At 47.9% G+C, this 17,397-nt stretch overlaps 1 protein-coding gene across 3 annotated transcripts in view; it reads right to left on the reverse strand.

Moving 5' to 3' along the window:
• LKRSDH (lysine ketoglutarate reductase/saccharopine dehydrogenase) overlaps positions 1–17,397 on the reverse strand; it is a 68,514-nt gene that overhangs the window by 13,046 nt on the left and 38,071 nt on the right. For 2 of the 3 annotated variants that reach the window (XM_084578971.1, XM_084578970.1), the window contains exons 3-13: positions 15,060–15,154; positions 10,815–10,952; positions 9,861–10,190; positions 8,362–8,508; positions 6,791–6,869; positions 6,560–6,687; positions 4,354–4,628; positions 3,094–3,205; positions 2,476–2,535; positions 2,316–2,386; positions 1,524–1,651 (exon numbers count right to left, since the gene is read on the reverse strand). In XM_084578971.1, the coding sequence (XP_084435097.1) occupies positions 1,524–1,651; positions 2,316–2,386; positions 2,476–2,535; positions 3,094–3,205; positions 4,354–4,628; positions 6,560–6,687; positions 6,791–6,869; positions 8,362–8,508; positions 9,861–10,190; positions 10,815–10,952; positions 15,060–15,149 (1,558 nt within the window). In that variant the 5' untranslated portion in view covers positions 15,150–15,154. Of the gene's footprint in view, positions 1–1,523; positions 1,652–2,315; positions 2,387–2,475; positions 2,536–3,093; positions 3,206–4,353; positions 4,629–6,559; positions 6,688–6,790; positions 6,870–8,361; positions 8,509–9,860; positions 10,191–10,814; positions 10,953–15,059; positions 15,155–15,362; positions 15,534–17,397 lie in introns of those variants that run through there. The other variant, XM_084578972.1, reaches the window with a different exon arrangement.

Raw genomic sequence — 17,397 nt, forward strand, 5'->3', positions numbered from 1 at the left:
TAAGTACGAAACTGCAACTACCTCGACTGCAGTCATTTCGATGGTCACGTCAGTCACTGACATGCACTAATACAGTGCTAGATTATTACCACACGTACATTTATGAAAGTTCCCGTTGTGTCTGTAACTCTGGGTACCGGTACCAGTTTACTTGCACAAAAAGCATAGCCCCAAACGGCACTGGCTGATGGCCAGTGATTGGACACGCGCCGGTTAGCCGGAGTGCGTTTTCTTGCGCGCTATTTTTGCTTGTACGCTATGCTCAATCTATTAAAAAGGTAGACTCATTGAACAGCTTGATAGAATTAGGCTTGGACATGATGCACTATCATGCGCAGTTGTGCGCACCTAAGGACCGGTTGTGGAAGGTTGTGGCCAGCACGTACAAAAACTAGAGCACTGCAGAACCTGCATTGGAGTAATGCGAAAGCACGGATGCTGCTGTTGGTTGCTTCTAGTTGCTTAAATCACTTCTTTTTTACCCAGTTTAGTCTTTGGTACTTTCAAATTGCACACCAGTCCCTTCCTATGCCATTTTTCGGCTCTACTTCCAGTTGCGTGACGTCACATCCTTGACGTCACCCTAATTGGCTGCCTTAATTAACTACTTTAGTCCTTGGTACTTTAAAATTGCGCGCCAATCCCTTTCTATGCCCTTTTTGGCTCGACTTCAGGTTGCGTGACGTCACGTCCTCGACGTCACCTTGACTGATTTAATTATTTTAGTAATTGATACGTTGAAATGTGGCGCCAAGCCATTGGCTAATGAGACCATTTTCACCTTTACTTTTACATTTTTTGCCTCTAATTACCTAATTAACTTATCGGCGTAATTATTTTTTTTCAGACACAACTTGATGTCACCCTCTATCGATTGACGCCACTCACTAATCTCTACCGCTTCTCAATTACAACTGCTGCGGACACGATTTTGCTGACGCGGTCTGAGGACAGAAATCTGAACATTGCGAAGTAATGCTTTCGCAGTAATAATACAGCTGGCCTATAGTCAGTACGGATCCAGCATTGAATCAACTGCAGCTCACAAGACAAGACTGCCTCCCATTGCTGTCTGTCAACGTTTTTGAAATAGCCCGAAAGCTTGACCATGTATTATTTCACCCCTTTCTGTGTCTATGCACTTTGAAGACTTCTTGGCTAGGTCTTGGAAGACTGGTAGACTGGACTTTAACTAAGCGAATGGTGATCAGATTACGAACAGAAGCGCCAATAAACCATTAGTCGAGCGTATATTTGCTGAACTCGGATAGAAGTGCTACAGGCAGCTTCTACTACAAGACCCTACTACTACAAGGCACCCTCGCAAAGGACACGTGATGCGGCAGACTAGCTCCACTGAAGTGACCACGTGTTCATGAGCGAAACAACGGCGATCTAGCACCCAAAGCGTTCCGCCTAGTTTCCGCTCTGAGGATCTTAAACGCACGAGAACAGCAGTACTGGTTCTGCAACCGCATGCAGTGCAGTAACACTTCGGCAATTAAGTTGGACGTGTCTCGTACCGACAACGACGTGCACAGAGTCGTCCCTCGTCAGGTACTCGACCAGGGGCGCCGACACGTAGCCCGCTCCGAGCACAAGCACCTTCTTCATCTTCGCTGCCGTTGCACTCTGCGCTTTCATCATTGACCTGGGGGGAGGGAGAACGGTCTTTCTCAAACACGAGCTGCTAGGAGAGATAAGAACGCCCGTCTGCTGCTGTCACAAACCGCGCAAGATAAGCGTGTGGCTAGACAGTGCCTTGAGCGAAATCTCGTAAAATGAACCAGTGCTTAGAGATCTGTAATGATAAACATTTGATAAGCTGATAATGTACCGAATTTGCGCTTGTGTACGCATATAGAGCTTCCGCCGCGGCTCTGAAGACGCAACTACAGCGTAATATAATTAGCGTATAATTACAGCATATAATTAGCTGCCAGTTTCGAACGAAAGATCATTCAGAGACTATTTCACGAGAACTATAGCGCGTTGATAATATTGCGCAACTATCTGAGAGCTGCTGCGCCAGGTTCCGCAAACTTCGAAAAGAGTGCGTAGTATGCAAATTTACGATCAGCTAACACAGATGTTTTTGTTGTATTTTTTACTCTTTACATAAAATTAAACTGCTATTTGGATTCATCAGCTGCGACGGCAACTTTTGTACACGTCTACCAAATCTTGAGGAACTTCTTCGCGGCTGTGAGTTTATTCCAACAAATATACTTTCTATTTGCAACGCACGATTTCTGGCGTTTTTTTTCCTTGAAAGTGTTCGCGCAGCACCACAGTGCCTGAAACCGTGCACTGACCTGGACGTGTTGCGCAAGTCCTCGATGTACTCGTAGCCGGGCGTTAACTTTCCGTTGCTGGCAATGACAGCCTGCGCGAAATAAAAGAAAAGACGTCGACTAAGGATTGTGCGAGCGCATCCCGGTTTGCTGTCCACGAATACGAAGGAACGACTCGTACCCCTTCGACGACTGACGACATTCGGTGCTGAGAGAGGGGCTTGCTTGCGTCCGAGTCAATCTGCAAAAACGTATTACTATTGTAAGCGCTGTTGCGAAGGAAAGTTTGTCTCGTCATAAATACCTCTCATCTCGTATAGTGCTTATGTTGTGACCGCGCTACTCGTAAACCACCCGAAAAAAACTCATTTCTATATCGCCGACAGAACAAGATGGCTGCCACCTCGCGGGTAAAGAAAGTACCGGCAGAAGGCTGGTGGTAAATAGAGCCAACTCCGTCGGAGCAAGGTACATATGGAAACTGTCCGAATAGATAGATTGTCACCGAGGAATTGCTATAGGTTAATGCGGATCCTCCCTTTTAACTGCTGTTATAAAGCCCGCACCAAGTGCATCATATGCCGGCGACCAGGAAGAATAAAATATGCATAGGTCGGCGTTTCGAACTTTTTCATAATGGTGATGACGCGAAATTATTCATTATGCCTTTTATGTACACAACCTGTTGACGTGAAAGCGCACTGTTCAAGTAGTGAAAAGAAACTTAACAAGCGCACAATGCGCATACCGGTCTCGGGTTAGTACGCATCGTAAATTGGAGACCCTCGGCAGTGCTTACGATGTCGTAAATGTAAGGCATCAGCAGCTTTCCGAAGTAGTCGGTGGCTTCTAGAGGGAGCTGCGTCGGCATGTTGTCGATGGAGCAGACGAGGACGCCCGGGCCTGCGAAGCTGGTGAGGAATTCAAAAAGGAAAAGAGAAATTGTTCTTTCTATCACGGTTTAAGAGAGCCATCTGGATAAACACTACTATCTGAATGATTGCGCCAGTTCCAACAACGTGCATGATATTACTTTATCAACAAGCAAGTATTCAGGTTCTGCCGCTTCGGAAACTACACGCAGTCCAACTATGTTGTCTATGAGCTATGAAATGTGGTTTTCAAGCCGTGGGTGCACCATGCAGACCCCTATACTATTCCGCTAGCGCTAAAGAGAAAACCACAGCTGACGTCAGTGGAGTGGGAGCACAGCGCTCTAAGCTGCTACAGTAGCTGCCGTTGGTATAGATTGGTCAGTCGGGATAGCAGACCTATATATACGACGGCTGAGCAGCCAGCCAATCACGAATGGTTCAAGTAATTAAGACAGCAAGCAGAACTGATAATTTGTCTCCCCGGCTTGCGCAGCTCTAGCAAACGCACGAAGCGACTAAATTGTGACACTTTATGAAGAAGCGATCGTGATAGCACTTCTGCTTCTAAACATCGCTACTCTACGATGCTCACTACGCTGCTCGAGCTATGTGCTCACCAACTTTTACGTCGTCTGAAAAAGAAAAAGAAGCGAAATGTATAAGCTGCTTTCGGTAGTACCTTGACTGAGAACACTTAAGTGGAACAAGGTTCTACTCATAGCGAATAGTAAATTCTCAATTTAACAAGGAGCCTAAGTGATTTCGACAAAGCGGGGATTTAGTTCGGTAGAGAAATCACGTCACCATATGCAAAGAAAACTGCGTTATTGTATGAATGCAAGAAAATCGGGTTTCAGCAGCGCTCCCACGAACTCGTTGGTATAGAACTCGAACCATTCGGCAAAGAACGAACTGAAGCCGTCCGGCAGCAGAAATGGTGAGTGAGTGTGCAGCCCCGAAAGTGATTTTAGGATAGCAGCTTTCTGCAAGGCAAATGATCTGTGCACTATTAAGAGCCACCACATCGCCAAAACATTCCTCTCCGATGAGGACCGAAGAGAAGGTGTAGGTAGATTGGATAATTGGAAATGGTTCATCACCCTCCAAAGACCAGCCCCACTGACTAAGCAGCCCCATCGTTACAGACTCAGTTTCAGCATGGTGGCGGCCGTACGTATCCTCACCTCTCAGTGTTCTTATGCTGGTCAGCGTCGTAGAGGCAGAAAGGTGCGTCTATGGTGGTGCACTCGTTCATAAACTCGATGGAGCCGCCAGGATCGGCGCTGATGTCACAGATTGCAAGCAGCCGGTGCGGCAGCGATGGAGCGCCCGCACTGCTGGGCAGCCACGGGGTGTTGGTGGGCTGCAGCAGCCGCTTGGCGTCCGGAATGGTCAGCAGCTTGGGCGAATTGACCGCCCAGTAAATGCCGTTGACGATCACTGATGCGTATGGAGCGATCTGCGGAGCCGGGAAAAAAATAACACCGACGACAGAATTAGAAGAGTCGGTGTCTTCTTGTAGGAGAGAGCCGCTTCCAAAGACGTTATACTCGCGTTCGGTGTTTGGCGGTTTATGCATACAGAACGCCATCAGAACACTTTCAGTTAGTCCGTGCACAAACGTCTCAATGTCACTGTACCAACGCGGTACCAGCGAGATTTGCTTCCAGCAGCGGTAGAAAATGCGAAACAGTGCGTGACAAGCGTAGCAAGAAAGCAACAACATGAGACGAGGAAGAAGATGTGCAGGCAAAACGCGCCGCGAGAAGCAGCGAACATGGCGCAAGAACGGTCGAGGGTGCCTGCACAGATTCTCTGGGAAGTGCTGGACGAGGCGTTGACGCACGTGGTTCGGATCCTGACGGCCGTTAGCTGCTGCATGACACTAGTCATCGCCACGGTAAACTTGAATCCACTCTTTGTGGAAAGTCGAGGCGAAACGCTGCCTTACACCCCGCTTCCGGACACCGATGAGGAAGTCTCGTTCACCCGAGCCACAAACGCCGCTGGCAACGCCTTCCTGCTTTTGGGAATGATCATGATAATGACTGTGTTCATGGTATCCTTGTACTACTACCGTTTCTACAGCATCATCGCCGCCTGGATAACTTTTGCCTGCGCCCTAATACTCGTCATGTCGCCCATCACCTACATCGACATAATATTCCACACCTACAACCTGCCCGTAGACATCTTCTCCGTGGGCTTCTTCATCTACAACTTCATGGTGCTCGGCCTGATTGTGATCCTGTCGAAAGGACCGCTCTTAGTCCAGCAGTTTTATCTGGTCATCGAATCATCCTTCATGGCGCTTATCCTGATCAAGTTTTTACCCGCCTGGACCGTATGGGTCGTGCTCTGTCTCATCCCCATCTGGGACCTGGTCGCAGTGCTCGCCGTCATCGGACCTCTCAGGATCCTCGTGGAGACGGCCAGGGAGAGAAAAGAGGGTCTGCAGCCGGGACTAGTATTCGCGACCATCGTCGTGGGAATGTTTCCAGGTATGGCCAAGCGAGATCGCAAACCCTTGGAACCTTCCCCTGCTCGCAGAGAGGTTGAACAGCGCCCCTCAAACCGGCGGCAGTCCGGCGTCCTTGAAGATCCGGAAGAGATCGACAGAAGGCCATCAGGAGCTGCACCTCCTGATCTTGAGTTGGAGCCCCCCTTGGAGCAACTTTCTCCACCTGCACAGGCTGTCGGATCACCCCCTGGTCAAGGTGTGGCAGCCGAGGTGAAGAAACCGGTGCCCGAGAAGCCGGAAAAAGACTACGACTCGAACTCTGACAGCATGTCGGACACACAGGAGAGTCCGGGAATCAAGATGGGGCTGGGGGACTTCGTGTTCTACAGCGTCCTCGTGGGAAAGGTGTCGACATTCGGCGACTGGACCATCGTGTGCGCCTGTTTCGTCGGCGTCCTTGTGGGCATCTGCGTAACGCTGTTCCTTCTGGCCGTCACGCAGTCCGCGCTGCCGGCGCTTCCCGTGTCGCTGGCGTTCGGCCTAACGTTCGTTGGCTTCCAGCAGCTCATTCAGAACTTCATGAACGAAGTGTTCGACACGCGGACGTTCATATGAGAGAGCACGCCTCTGCATTGGAGCATTACACCCACGTTTCTCTAGCTGAGCAGCTGCAGTAACCGCCAAAAGCACGCACTCGCAGCAAAATATCACTGCACCAAGAATAAATGCACGTAGCAATGGTAGCGTGAAAGCAATGTGCGAAAATGCTTTTTGTTTGTTCGTCGGTGCATGTTCTATTTAATTCGGCATTTGGCAACAGATTTAACTGTTGCAGATACACTTATAATAAAGTGACATTTGGATGACCCACATTAATAATATAGTATAGTAGCATATATTGTTTTGATATAGTTTCAGCTGCAACTCACGTCCTTGGAAAATGTGGAATAGTAGCGCTCTGGATACTGGTCACACTCTTCGGGGTCGAAGTGGTCGTCCTCGATTCTTCGGTAGTGGTCGTCCCGGCTAACCACCGCGCCGTAGACCTTGCTAATGGCTGAAAAAAAAAAGAAAGATTTGACAGGCTTTAATGCTATGGGACGTACACTGGCATTAAAGCTGCGGCGAAGACATTTGAAAAATTGTCAGTTACCACTTACCTCCCTGTTCACTAACTTCAGGCAGGTCTTTAGGATCCACCCATTCGCAGGGAAGAGACTCGAAAATATCTTGCGCACCCTGAAAAAAAAAAATTGTTGTCATACACAATATGAAACTGAACACTGCCTATGGTTGTAGCTTATAACCCAGCTTTATCGCAATACTAGGAAGGACGTTAAAGAAAAAACAGCGCTCCTGTACTTTAAGCTGTACGAACTGCTTGCAAGGCTGTGCAAGGCTCGCAAATTTATCAGTAATGTAGGGCTAGCGATGCCTTTGTGCCGATCATGTAGATCCAAAAGTTCAGCAAATATAGGAATAACCCGTGTGGACTGCGAAAATGTAGTTATTGACCGATCATCCTTTCGATTTCGGGAACCACCATAAATGTGTGGCTGCATAAACTTCGCATTCTCAAACATGCCGTACTATTTGAAGATGAAGACGGTGTCCAACTTTCCATGCCGAAGTCTGGAACTTCCACTTCTATGAAGCCTTCGGTTTCATCTGTTAGCTTTATGTCGTCGACTAGCAGCGATACCTACCCGTACAGTAGCGACGTCATCATTGAGGACGTCATCATTGAGGGCCGCTGCATGCTGCCCGGGCCGGTCTTGACCTCAACCACCCCTTATTGTGCGTTGGCCAAAAAAAAGGAATGGTTTAACACGGCTAAACCTAAACATACAAAGCGAAAGCGCTCGACTCCTCCATGGATATTTGCGAACCTCAAGGACACCATAGCTGGGTCTGGACGACCGAAGGTGTCGAGGCCATCTTGAAAGGGGAGGTTATGCGTAGTTAGTAACCGTTGAGCTGCATCGCAACGGCGGTAACGGCGGATGCTAATAGTCACTGCTAACTTTGTATAGTGGAATATTAGCCTTGAGTAAACTATTCTTACAATTTCAGACGACACGAATGTTTCGAGGGCATTTTGAATGGGAAAGTACTAGGAGGCGAGCCAGATTGGCAGCGGTGACATGTACCGGTAGGAATATGAAGTTTGCCAGGTGCGTGAAGAAGCAGGTGTGCGATAAAGAAACGAAGCAGCAGCATAAGAAGAAATGAGAACACTCCCCCCCCCCCCCCCCACACACACACACACTGCATCACCATAAAGATCTTATAATTTGATTCAAATTTTTAATCTTCTCGTGGAAGCCATCATTTTGGTCTCTGTCACTGGAAACGGAGACGGGAAGTTATCTTTCCCCTGTCACCTGCCAGTCGTGGCAGGTCAAAGGTGGCTGTTCCTTGTACCAAAGCATGCCACGTGACGCGTGGCAAGAGCTTAACACCGAAAGCCAACGCCGGCGTTTTTCCACAATGGGGCTCACGTGCTATTGCACAATACAAGGAGTCGCTCCACTACATCTTCTGAGCTGCTCGGTTACAATTTACCGCCAACCCTCTCGTCGTCCTATGTTGAGGATCCTTGCCTTTCCTCGTTCGCTCTAGCGCCGTTCTCTTCCATTGCCGCGACCTTGAAGGTCTCCCTCGCTCAAAGCTTCCCATCAGTGGATCGCCCACACCAAACGGAAGAGAAGAGAGGAAGACGTGCGCGTACCTGCGAGACGTTTCCGGACCCGGTGAAGACGAAGGTGAGAGGTCCGATGGAACGGGGCATCATGCCGAGCGCAATCTCGTAGCCGGCGTCGCGCACCGCCTGCTTGGCCATGCCGCTGTTGCGGTAGTTGTGGGCCGGGCCGATGTGCTGCGCGGAAAGAAATTAAAAATCATTATGCCACGAAATTACTTTCATGCTCAGCTGTATTCCCATTGTATACTCCATCCGCGGCAGATTATAGGACGTAAATCAAAATGACTCCGTCAAGCAATATTGTGACTCCCATGCAGGCACGTCTTTTTGTGTTTCTCAGTGCTAGGCGTACGACTATGTCACGGTCACGTCCTTGACCAGCAAAGCTTTCTTCAAACCGCCACCATTTTAAGGACTGTTAGAATCGCTTTCAAGTTTCAGGTCATCTAACTGCATTCGCGACCAAAGCTGTACCCCAGCAAAGGCCAACTACTTATTCATAGGGATAATCGCGGTCAGAAGGGCCAAACACTTTTTTTCTGTGCCTCTATCGAGGTCACGAGAAAAGAAGGAACTCGAGTCCAAACATCCAGCATTCTTTATTGACAAAGATGGCCTGAAGCCTACCGAAAGACGCCTGAACGGAGTATTGCTGAAGGCTGAAGGTGGTCGGTATATGGCTTCCAAATTGTAGAGTTAATCAACGAAGTTTCGAAGCCAATATGATCTATAGAATTAATGGACCGATAAAAATAGCCTGCATTAAGCGAATGTCTACTCGATCAATTAAGCAAACAAACTTTGGCTAGCTGGCGCCATGCCACAGCCATTTGTAACAGACACTAGCACCAGCCAACAGTGGCGGATTATTTTGGTAGATTCGACGTTGCGTATACGCCGAGGGTAGGGGGCTTCGATAGTCTTGATGAAAGTTAACGGGATGCGAGTTTGAAAAAAAAAAAAAGAAAGATTCTGCGGAGTTCGAAAACAACAATTCCGTCGAAAGCTCGAAAGAATGTTCATGTCCTATGGAAAATTGTTTTGCAAAGCACCGTAGCGATAGTGTTATTTCTGCTCAAAATTGTGGTGTTTGGGAACATGGTGGTTCGACTTTACCTACTTTCTTCTCACCCACTTTCCCCCTTCCCCAGCTTTTCTTTTTCGGAAGCAAAAGCGTATTTAAACCTTGCCAGTGATGTTCGCTTTGCCCAGACGAAGACAAGTCCACTTGTTGAAACGTTGGCTCGACCTGCGAACTGAGGCTCTTCCCCCCTCCCCCCCCCCCTTTTTTTTTACCCTTGTTCAGTACTCTTTCATACCTTAGAGCCATCGTAGTCATTGGTTCACATGCCACAGGAACCACAAAACCTCCACAATACAGCCGTCACTGCCGAACATCAAATCGGCGAAATGAAAACACGAAAGGCTGATGTGGCCGCGTTCTTGACACGTTTACGTTTTTCATGGGTTGGTCCTTCGCGAACTTCATTGACGTCCCCGAGCACTGTGGCGCTGCAAGAACTCACCATGAAGGGCGTATGGTGTCCCAGTGCGAGCAGACGCAGTCCGAGCCCGTGCAGAATGTTGATCATGCCGGCCTTGCCTGCGTACTTGCCGAAGGCGACGACGCGCGAGCCACCTTCGTCGCACATGCGTTCGTAGTCGATGAGTCGGATGTTGCGCTCCAGAATGACGTCCAGCATGGGCATGTTGGCCTCCTGCGCCTTGATGGTGTGCGAGAAGAAGGCGTACGTCTTGTTCGGATGCAGCTGGTCGATGGGCACCTGCTTGACCCCGATGATGACCGGAACGTCGCTGATGTCCTCACGGGCCTCGGCGCCGGCGTTGACGTACGCCTGCAAGGAGATTCAATTAAACAAAGTTTCACGGGAATTTTTTGCTTGCAGCAGCCCGAAAACTCAGCAAGTTCGGAAAACATGGGGTATTCTGTTAGTGAAACATCATAACACTCAGTAAAAATTTCCTTTTCGCAAAATATTACCCGTAAACGGGAGACATTCCCCACAATGGAACATCGCTGTTCGCAATTAAAGTTGTCTGATCTATGCACAATTGAGTGCGGGGTTAGAGTCGTATCCTCTGATCTCCGTTTTTCCCCAGAGGGTCGCCTGTAAAACTGCACATTTCCTTTTCTCATTCCTAGATCCATTCAGTTATCTGGCCCCCTTGAGCTCACCTCCGTTCACCTCGTATCTTCCATTCTAAGAGGCGATCACTCATTTGCTTGCCTTTGTTACCACCTACAAATAATAGTTATTATTGCCGACAATCCAACGCGAAATGTCCGTCCGTTGTGGAAGGACTAAATATCTTCACCACTGGTGCAGCTATGGAGTTTGCGTACGCACGTGGGCATACATTGTTAAACCAGTGACATATCTGACGATCGCCACAGTGAGCTGGAGTTGTTTCGCTGGGATTAATTGTGAGTCACCGCACTGAGTGCGAAGTAGGCTTACCTGCATCGGGTAAGCCCTCCTGTTGGAAGGCTGCACGTAGACCTTGACACCATTCTTGGTTAGCGCTCGGACATGCTGCGGCGCCAGTGGAGCCCGACGCTCCCAAAGTGACGCATCCTCGCGCCGGATGGCGATGGTCTGTGGTAAGAAATATGTGAGCAGAGCGTCATGCAGCTTCACGTTCCTCCAAATATTGCCAATGTGAATAATAATGATCTTATACAGAATGAGGCGAAATCATTTAGCGGATGTTTTGTTTAATAGAGAGATTTAGCTTACCGTGATCCGCGATCCGCTACCGTGATCCGCCACCGCGCGTTCCACTGCGCATGCCCAGATCCCCTTGACGCCGATAGACCTGCCGCGTCGGGGCCAATCAGCTTGTGCGCCCCGCCCACGCGCGGTAGAGGGTCACGGTGGCGGATCGCGGATCACGGTAGGCTAAATCTCTCTAATAGCTCGCTATTTGGCTAGCGCAGCGTCGCAGTGGCTCATGCGTCACTAAACATTAAAGTGCCTTTCGTTGTCAAAAGAACACGCAGAGAATAAGATATTGGAGATTCTGCACATGACGAACCCTAATTGGAGGCAGATTTGGGAACGCTGAACATTCCAGCTTCCAGCACGCGCCAGAGGGACAGACCGAAGGGTGCTTCAGTGTTTCTTTGAAGCAGATCAACTGCTGTTTCTTTTTTGCCCCCTTCGTGGGGCTTCTGCGAACAATGACGGTCATCGTAAAGATTGGCTGTTCACTCGACACGGTAGCCAAAATGCATGAGACCTTTTCGCGTCTCGATTTCAATACGCAAGCATTTTACGTTAACCGAGATAGGATGGTCGGCGAACCATTTCGGAGACGTGTGCGAATGTATTTTCGTCTGGACATCATGCAAGAAGTGGTGGCTTTTACCGACTCACTGAGACGCCTTTCAAAGCAGGTTTACATCGCAACTTTTCGAATTCCGAACGCTGCACTGCACGAAATATTAACGTAGTGTTTCTCTCTTGGAAAAACAAAAGGAAAAGGTATCACCTGCGCCAAGTGGTTTATTTTCGCCTGGTACATGTCAGGAAGAGTTATGATTAGAGAGAACTTGTTCTCGCAGTGAGAAATTTTGTCTGTGTACGCGGCGCTTTTGACGCTCAGCTCATTCTCATTAACACACTGTTAGCTGGACATTTCGTTCTTTGTTATATGCACACATTACCGAAAATTTCCCGTCGCGCCCTGTGCGCATCTCTGTCGTTTGGCTATTGCGCCATAGGTTAAGAGATAAGCCCTGCCCGAAGCAGCTTAGTACAGGAGAAGGGGGATTCAAGAGCACTCCTCCTCTGAACAATATCAGTGCACGTCGAAGAAACTCTGATGGTAATCCGCTTCACTCCGGAACGGCATCCGCACAACCCACGGGCAGTTCAAGATGTCAAACCTGACCCCTTCCCCAATATTAAACCAGAAAAAACGATAAGGCTTACTTTAGAGCATATTGTAAGCTCTCTGCAATGGAAATTATGAATGTTTGTGCTTCAATGCATTTACTTTGAGTTCAAACTATTTAAAATTTAAACTAGTTAAAATTTAAACTAGCCGTTTAATAGAGTGAGGACAAATGAGCACACTACGCAGCATGCCATGGCACAACACATGACAGAGTCTACAGCGCAGCATGCCACTGCACAGTACATGACAAAAGTGAACAGGCAGTATAAAGAGCAGACGTACCGCATTTCACCCATAGCGACCAACGAAGCTTGGTATAACTATGTACTGCGCGGTTAAGGGTTTTGAACTCTAAGTTTAAAAGTGTAGCACAGTTCATGCATGACGGAAACATGCTGGCAGAGTCAGGCTAATAACGTCTACATAGGCTTTTCCTTTTTTTCTCGTGATATTTACCCAAACGTCCGTTGCGATTCATGTCCAAAAAAAATGGAAGTGCGTCTGATGTGCGCAAAAAGAATTTAGTTTTACAAGGCGCATCTGCCTTCTGACATTAATAGCATGCTCATCCGCAGGGAAGGCAGGACAAAACGGGAAGTTTGGTTCGTTATTTTGTCACTTATTTATCAAATTTTGTTAGCACTTGATCGTATTCAGGACTGTTCAAAGGTGCATCTGTTTGATGCATATGAAACTCTTCGAAATCGGCAGCGCTACATAAATTTGCGCGCGGAAATTGAGCAAGCGTTAGAAACACCTACGCGGAGTCTTTATATCTCGTAATCATGTTCACGAGCAAACGCCAGACAATCAACGGCACCTGTTGAAACTTTACTAGTTTAGGTTGTCATCAGCAAGCCAGCGGCAAGTAAGAAGCAACCCCGTCACTTCTTCGTACAAAGCGGCGACAGACAGTGCCGGCATAGGTACCAAATCAAAGACTTGGTTTACGATGTTTAACGCCGTAGTAGAGGACTCCGGTTAATTTCGACCCCATATGGTTCTCTGACCTGCGCTGACATCGCACAGTACACGGGCACCTTGCGACTCACCTCCATTAAAACGCGGCCGCCGCGGCTTGGAGTAATCCAATGGCCTAACCACTAAGCCACCGCGGCGGGGCAAATTAATGATGAAGCAGTGGTTTATGTACTAGGACCCAAATTACTGCATTTCGACCATTTTTTTTTTTCGACCGTTTTGTCAGGTGGTGCGGGAGGAGTCCGTTTTTGGACATCTTACTCAATGTCGGGTGGTATAGTTGGCAGGTGACGTGGCCGGACGCTGATTGGTCGGCGGGTAGTGTGACGTCACGAGACATGGCCGAAATGGGAGGAGAGGCCCCTCCGAGATGAAAATTGATTCCATTGTAGTCCGTGCATCCAGAATAAGACACGAAACTTCTAGGCCGTGCAAGCATGTTGACAAGCACGGCTTTAAAGCGGAGCTTTACGATGGGCGGTCTTTCACAAAATGTTGCAGATTGTGATTATGTGTTAATAGGTATATGTGCATCCTAAACCGAAGTGCCAGCGCACCTGTGAAGATAGCTGCTACTTTCCGGATCGAACCTTCCGCATGAGCAACAGCTTGTAGACGACTGCGGAGGGCTGTCACACATATTTTGATCGCAGCTTAAGAGGGAATTTAAAAGCTGGAACGTAGTACGGACTAGCAAAAAAAGTAAACGATGTTGTAACGCCTGTCTTTTGTAACTCTAGTCCATTGCTGAAAAAAAAAAATGATTAGACCGTATCTAGTATCTCGCTGAGAAAAAAAAAAAAAAAAACGTCCTTGTATGGTGATGTAGGCCTTCGCTGGAAAGAAATAACCTGCCCTAATTAAACTCGGCCAACAGGGTTCAATGATCCCCCCCCCCTCCCCCTACATGTTCATTGCGGGTTACGCGAAGGCGGAAATGTGCCAAAAAAAAAAAAAGGAAATCAAAAAACTTATCCACACAGTCAAAATAATTTTGCCACTAAAGGTACTTGTGTTCCAAACTGCGTAAAAGAAAGTTTTGCACTTTGGCGGTTACACTGCGAGGCAACGCGTGGCCTGCGAGTGACGCCGTATAGTGGAATTATGCGGACTCAGTTCGACCACTACTTGATGCGCCTCCACCGAAATGCAGCCAAAGGGCGGGTATCCAACCCGCAACCTCAGGCGCAGTAGCCGTAAGCCATGGCGACCTAGCCACTGCAGCGGGCAAGCAACTCTAAAGAAGCGCTATGAATGACGCACAACAAACGAGGAACGTGCTCATATGCGCGACTAGAAAAGAAATGTGCGCAGCTTTATTTTTCCCTTCTTTTAAAACATGCGTCGTTGAGCAAAGTAAAACAAATTTCGACTCGCTTACAGAACAAAATGTGCAGCTTGATTTTTTTCTCTTTAGTCGCATAAGTTTGATTGGATGTTAAATTTCGTGCTACATGTGGCAAAACAGCTGTCTAGAACTCACGAGCTGTGTGCTCTGGAATTCAAAGTGGCTACAAAAACAGCACCCACAAAAAAAAAAAAAAATCACGGCATAATCCCACGAGTTTAATATGAACCAAATTACTGGGTGTTCAGTTTGGAAAACGTCCAGAGCGCGCGTCTTAGGTGTTCCAGACAAGTTCTATACCCTCAGCACGATGATTCTCTGGTTGGAACCCCGCATGGGCGATCCTCTCGAATGTGTTGGAGAAACAGGCTTTCGTGGAGTTAAAAGAAGCATGCAGTTAAAATATATTGCATGCTAAGTCACTCTCGAGAAATACAAGCAAAACGCTGGTCAAGCGCCGTTGCGTTGGGCTCACCTTGTGTCGTACAGGCCGCAGCTCCGTCGAGCAGCGCGATAGGACGGCCTTCAGGCAGGCCTGTCGGTGACCCTTCAGCATATGCAGCATTTTATCTGCGAGGAGCACGGAACGTCCGCTCAGAACGGTTCTCTTCTACACGCACAGAAAAAAAAAATGGCTCGAAACAGCACAGGTACCAGCAAAATATTCCTGTATAAAAGAACGGCACAGGTGGTCACATCACTGAAATCCACAGGGGACACATTCAGTCATTCCTTCCACAGCACCATACGCGCAGAAACACACACTTACTACACGCACCTAAGTAGGAGCGAAGTGCTCGCCCGCAACCGGAAAGATGTGGCTTCGTTGTCACTAATGTTACAAATACGGCCGGCAGAGAACGAGTATCACCTCAGCCCCCTTCCTACCGGTGCCGATGTCGGGCCGAAGACTTAAGGACCGACACGCCACGCGATGAAGCCGCTTATGTGATTTCGTCAGCCGCGAAGAATGGAGCGGTGCGTGACGTCATACTCCATCGCGGTACACTCACTCCCCCTGATTCCCTTATCGCAACCCGATAAGGAGCGTCTCCGAGCAGAGCCGAGCATCGCTTCCAAACTCGCTTCCACTCTTGTCTCTGAGTGTTACTTAATTTCTGAACACGAAACTGTCTTCAACAATGTTCCGATTGGCCGGATCGTCTGCACAGGCTGACGAAGTCGTCTGCTTAGTAGCGGACGACCTCGTGTGATAAAAACAAGACCACCAGAATGCTACATTGTTTTATGTGCAGCAATTAATTCCTTCTTTACTCATTCTAAGCCAGACTGTACGAAACCAACAGGAGACGGTGGGCGAATTCGGTCAGAGGGGAGGATACGAACGATAGGCAGTGGTAAATCTCGGTCGTGGCGAGAGCCGGCGTATGTTACGTACGCCGATAAGATTACGCGGACGCATTATCGCACGAGTAGCCGCCGTGTTCGATACCGCGGCTCTCGAAGGCATGAGCGGAGCGACCACATGGAGCTGAGAATGAAGTATCTGCGGCGAGACAAATCCCTACTTGTCCCGCGGGACGCCGAGGACAAATTGAAGCCGGCCTTTGTCGATAAGCTACCGTACTCAAACGGCGATTAGGATACATTATTGTAGACTCTTTTATATGCTAGAAAAGTAAAACGGAAGTTTCGCCATCGGCGGACGCTTTAGTACGAAAAGTGCGTGCTTCGACGCCGAATTGCAGGCACAGGTCTCGGAGGCCATTCAGTTCAAGCGGCGGCAGCCAATGCCTTTCGGTGTAGACGTCACGTGAGGAATCTAGTGGCGGAAAATTTTTTAAATACCTTTTTCTGTGTGGTATAACTGTTTTTTTTTTCTGTTGTTGTTGTTGTTTTTTTCTAACAATGATAACTTAGAAACCAGAGACCCATTTTTTTTTCTTTTTACTGAGAACAAGAATTGGGGCCCCCGTTGTTCTTTTACTGGTAGCGAATTAATTTAGTATAGCGCCTCGCCACAGCGATGACACCTCAGTGTAGACATATACCGTATAAGTCGGGTGCCTACCTCATATGTGATGTGGTATGATACGCGTGAGCTCACTGCGCAAGAGTAAATAAGCCGGCCCAGTATATGTTCAAGCGAGGACGTCTTCGCTCTTCCGAAACTGCCTATTACTGGCCATTTTGTACCGCAAAGCTCGTGCATTTCAAATCCCCGGCCTCATAAGTTTCTCTTGTGCAGTGGTGCAATGTACACATGCAGCGCTAAGAGATTTGGTAGCAGACGAAACAAGTTGCTCATTTATCGCGCTTATTTCAAACAACTTACTTTTTTTTTTTATATACTTAGTTCCATATATTCGAATTGTGATTGCACCTGCTGCTGTTTGCCATTCAGCTCATTTCTCGAATTCTTCTCTCTCGAAGCAGCCGTCCGCAATCGAGCTATGCTGCGGCGAAAGTTCAGCATACATTCCATTGCAGAACTGCAGGATAGCGTGAGGGCTAAGAGACAGCTGGAGAGTTAAAAAATTCTGAGAAACAATGGTGGGGCAAGCTTTTCTGGAAAGCACAGTTCTCGCTCGCAGCTTTTAGGCGCGCCACATTCATTCCTGCGAACGGAGACTTATCTTGTCCAGCCAGCCTTTAAAAGAATGAATATATATATATATATATATATATATATATATATATATATATATATATATATATATATATATATATATATATATATATATATATATATATATATATATATAGGGAGGGGGTTGAATCTCGAATGGGTCCGGTAGGTCATAAACTTGAAGTAGGTGACACACGATGAAAAAACAACACTTTAGTCCGAC

Source organism: Amblyomma maculatum, chromosome 9 (genome assembly GCF_055883805.1).
Source record: "Amblyomma maculatum isolate TAMU_Amacu chromosome 9, ASM5588380v1, whole genome shotgun sequence".
Taxonomy (NCBI): Eukaryota; Metazoa; Arthropoda; class Arachnida; order Ixodida; family Ixodidae; genus Amblyomma; species Amblyomma maculatum.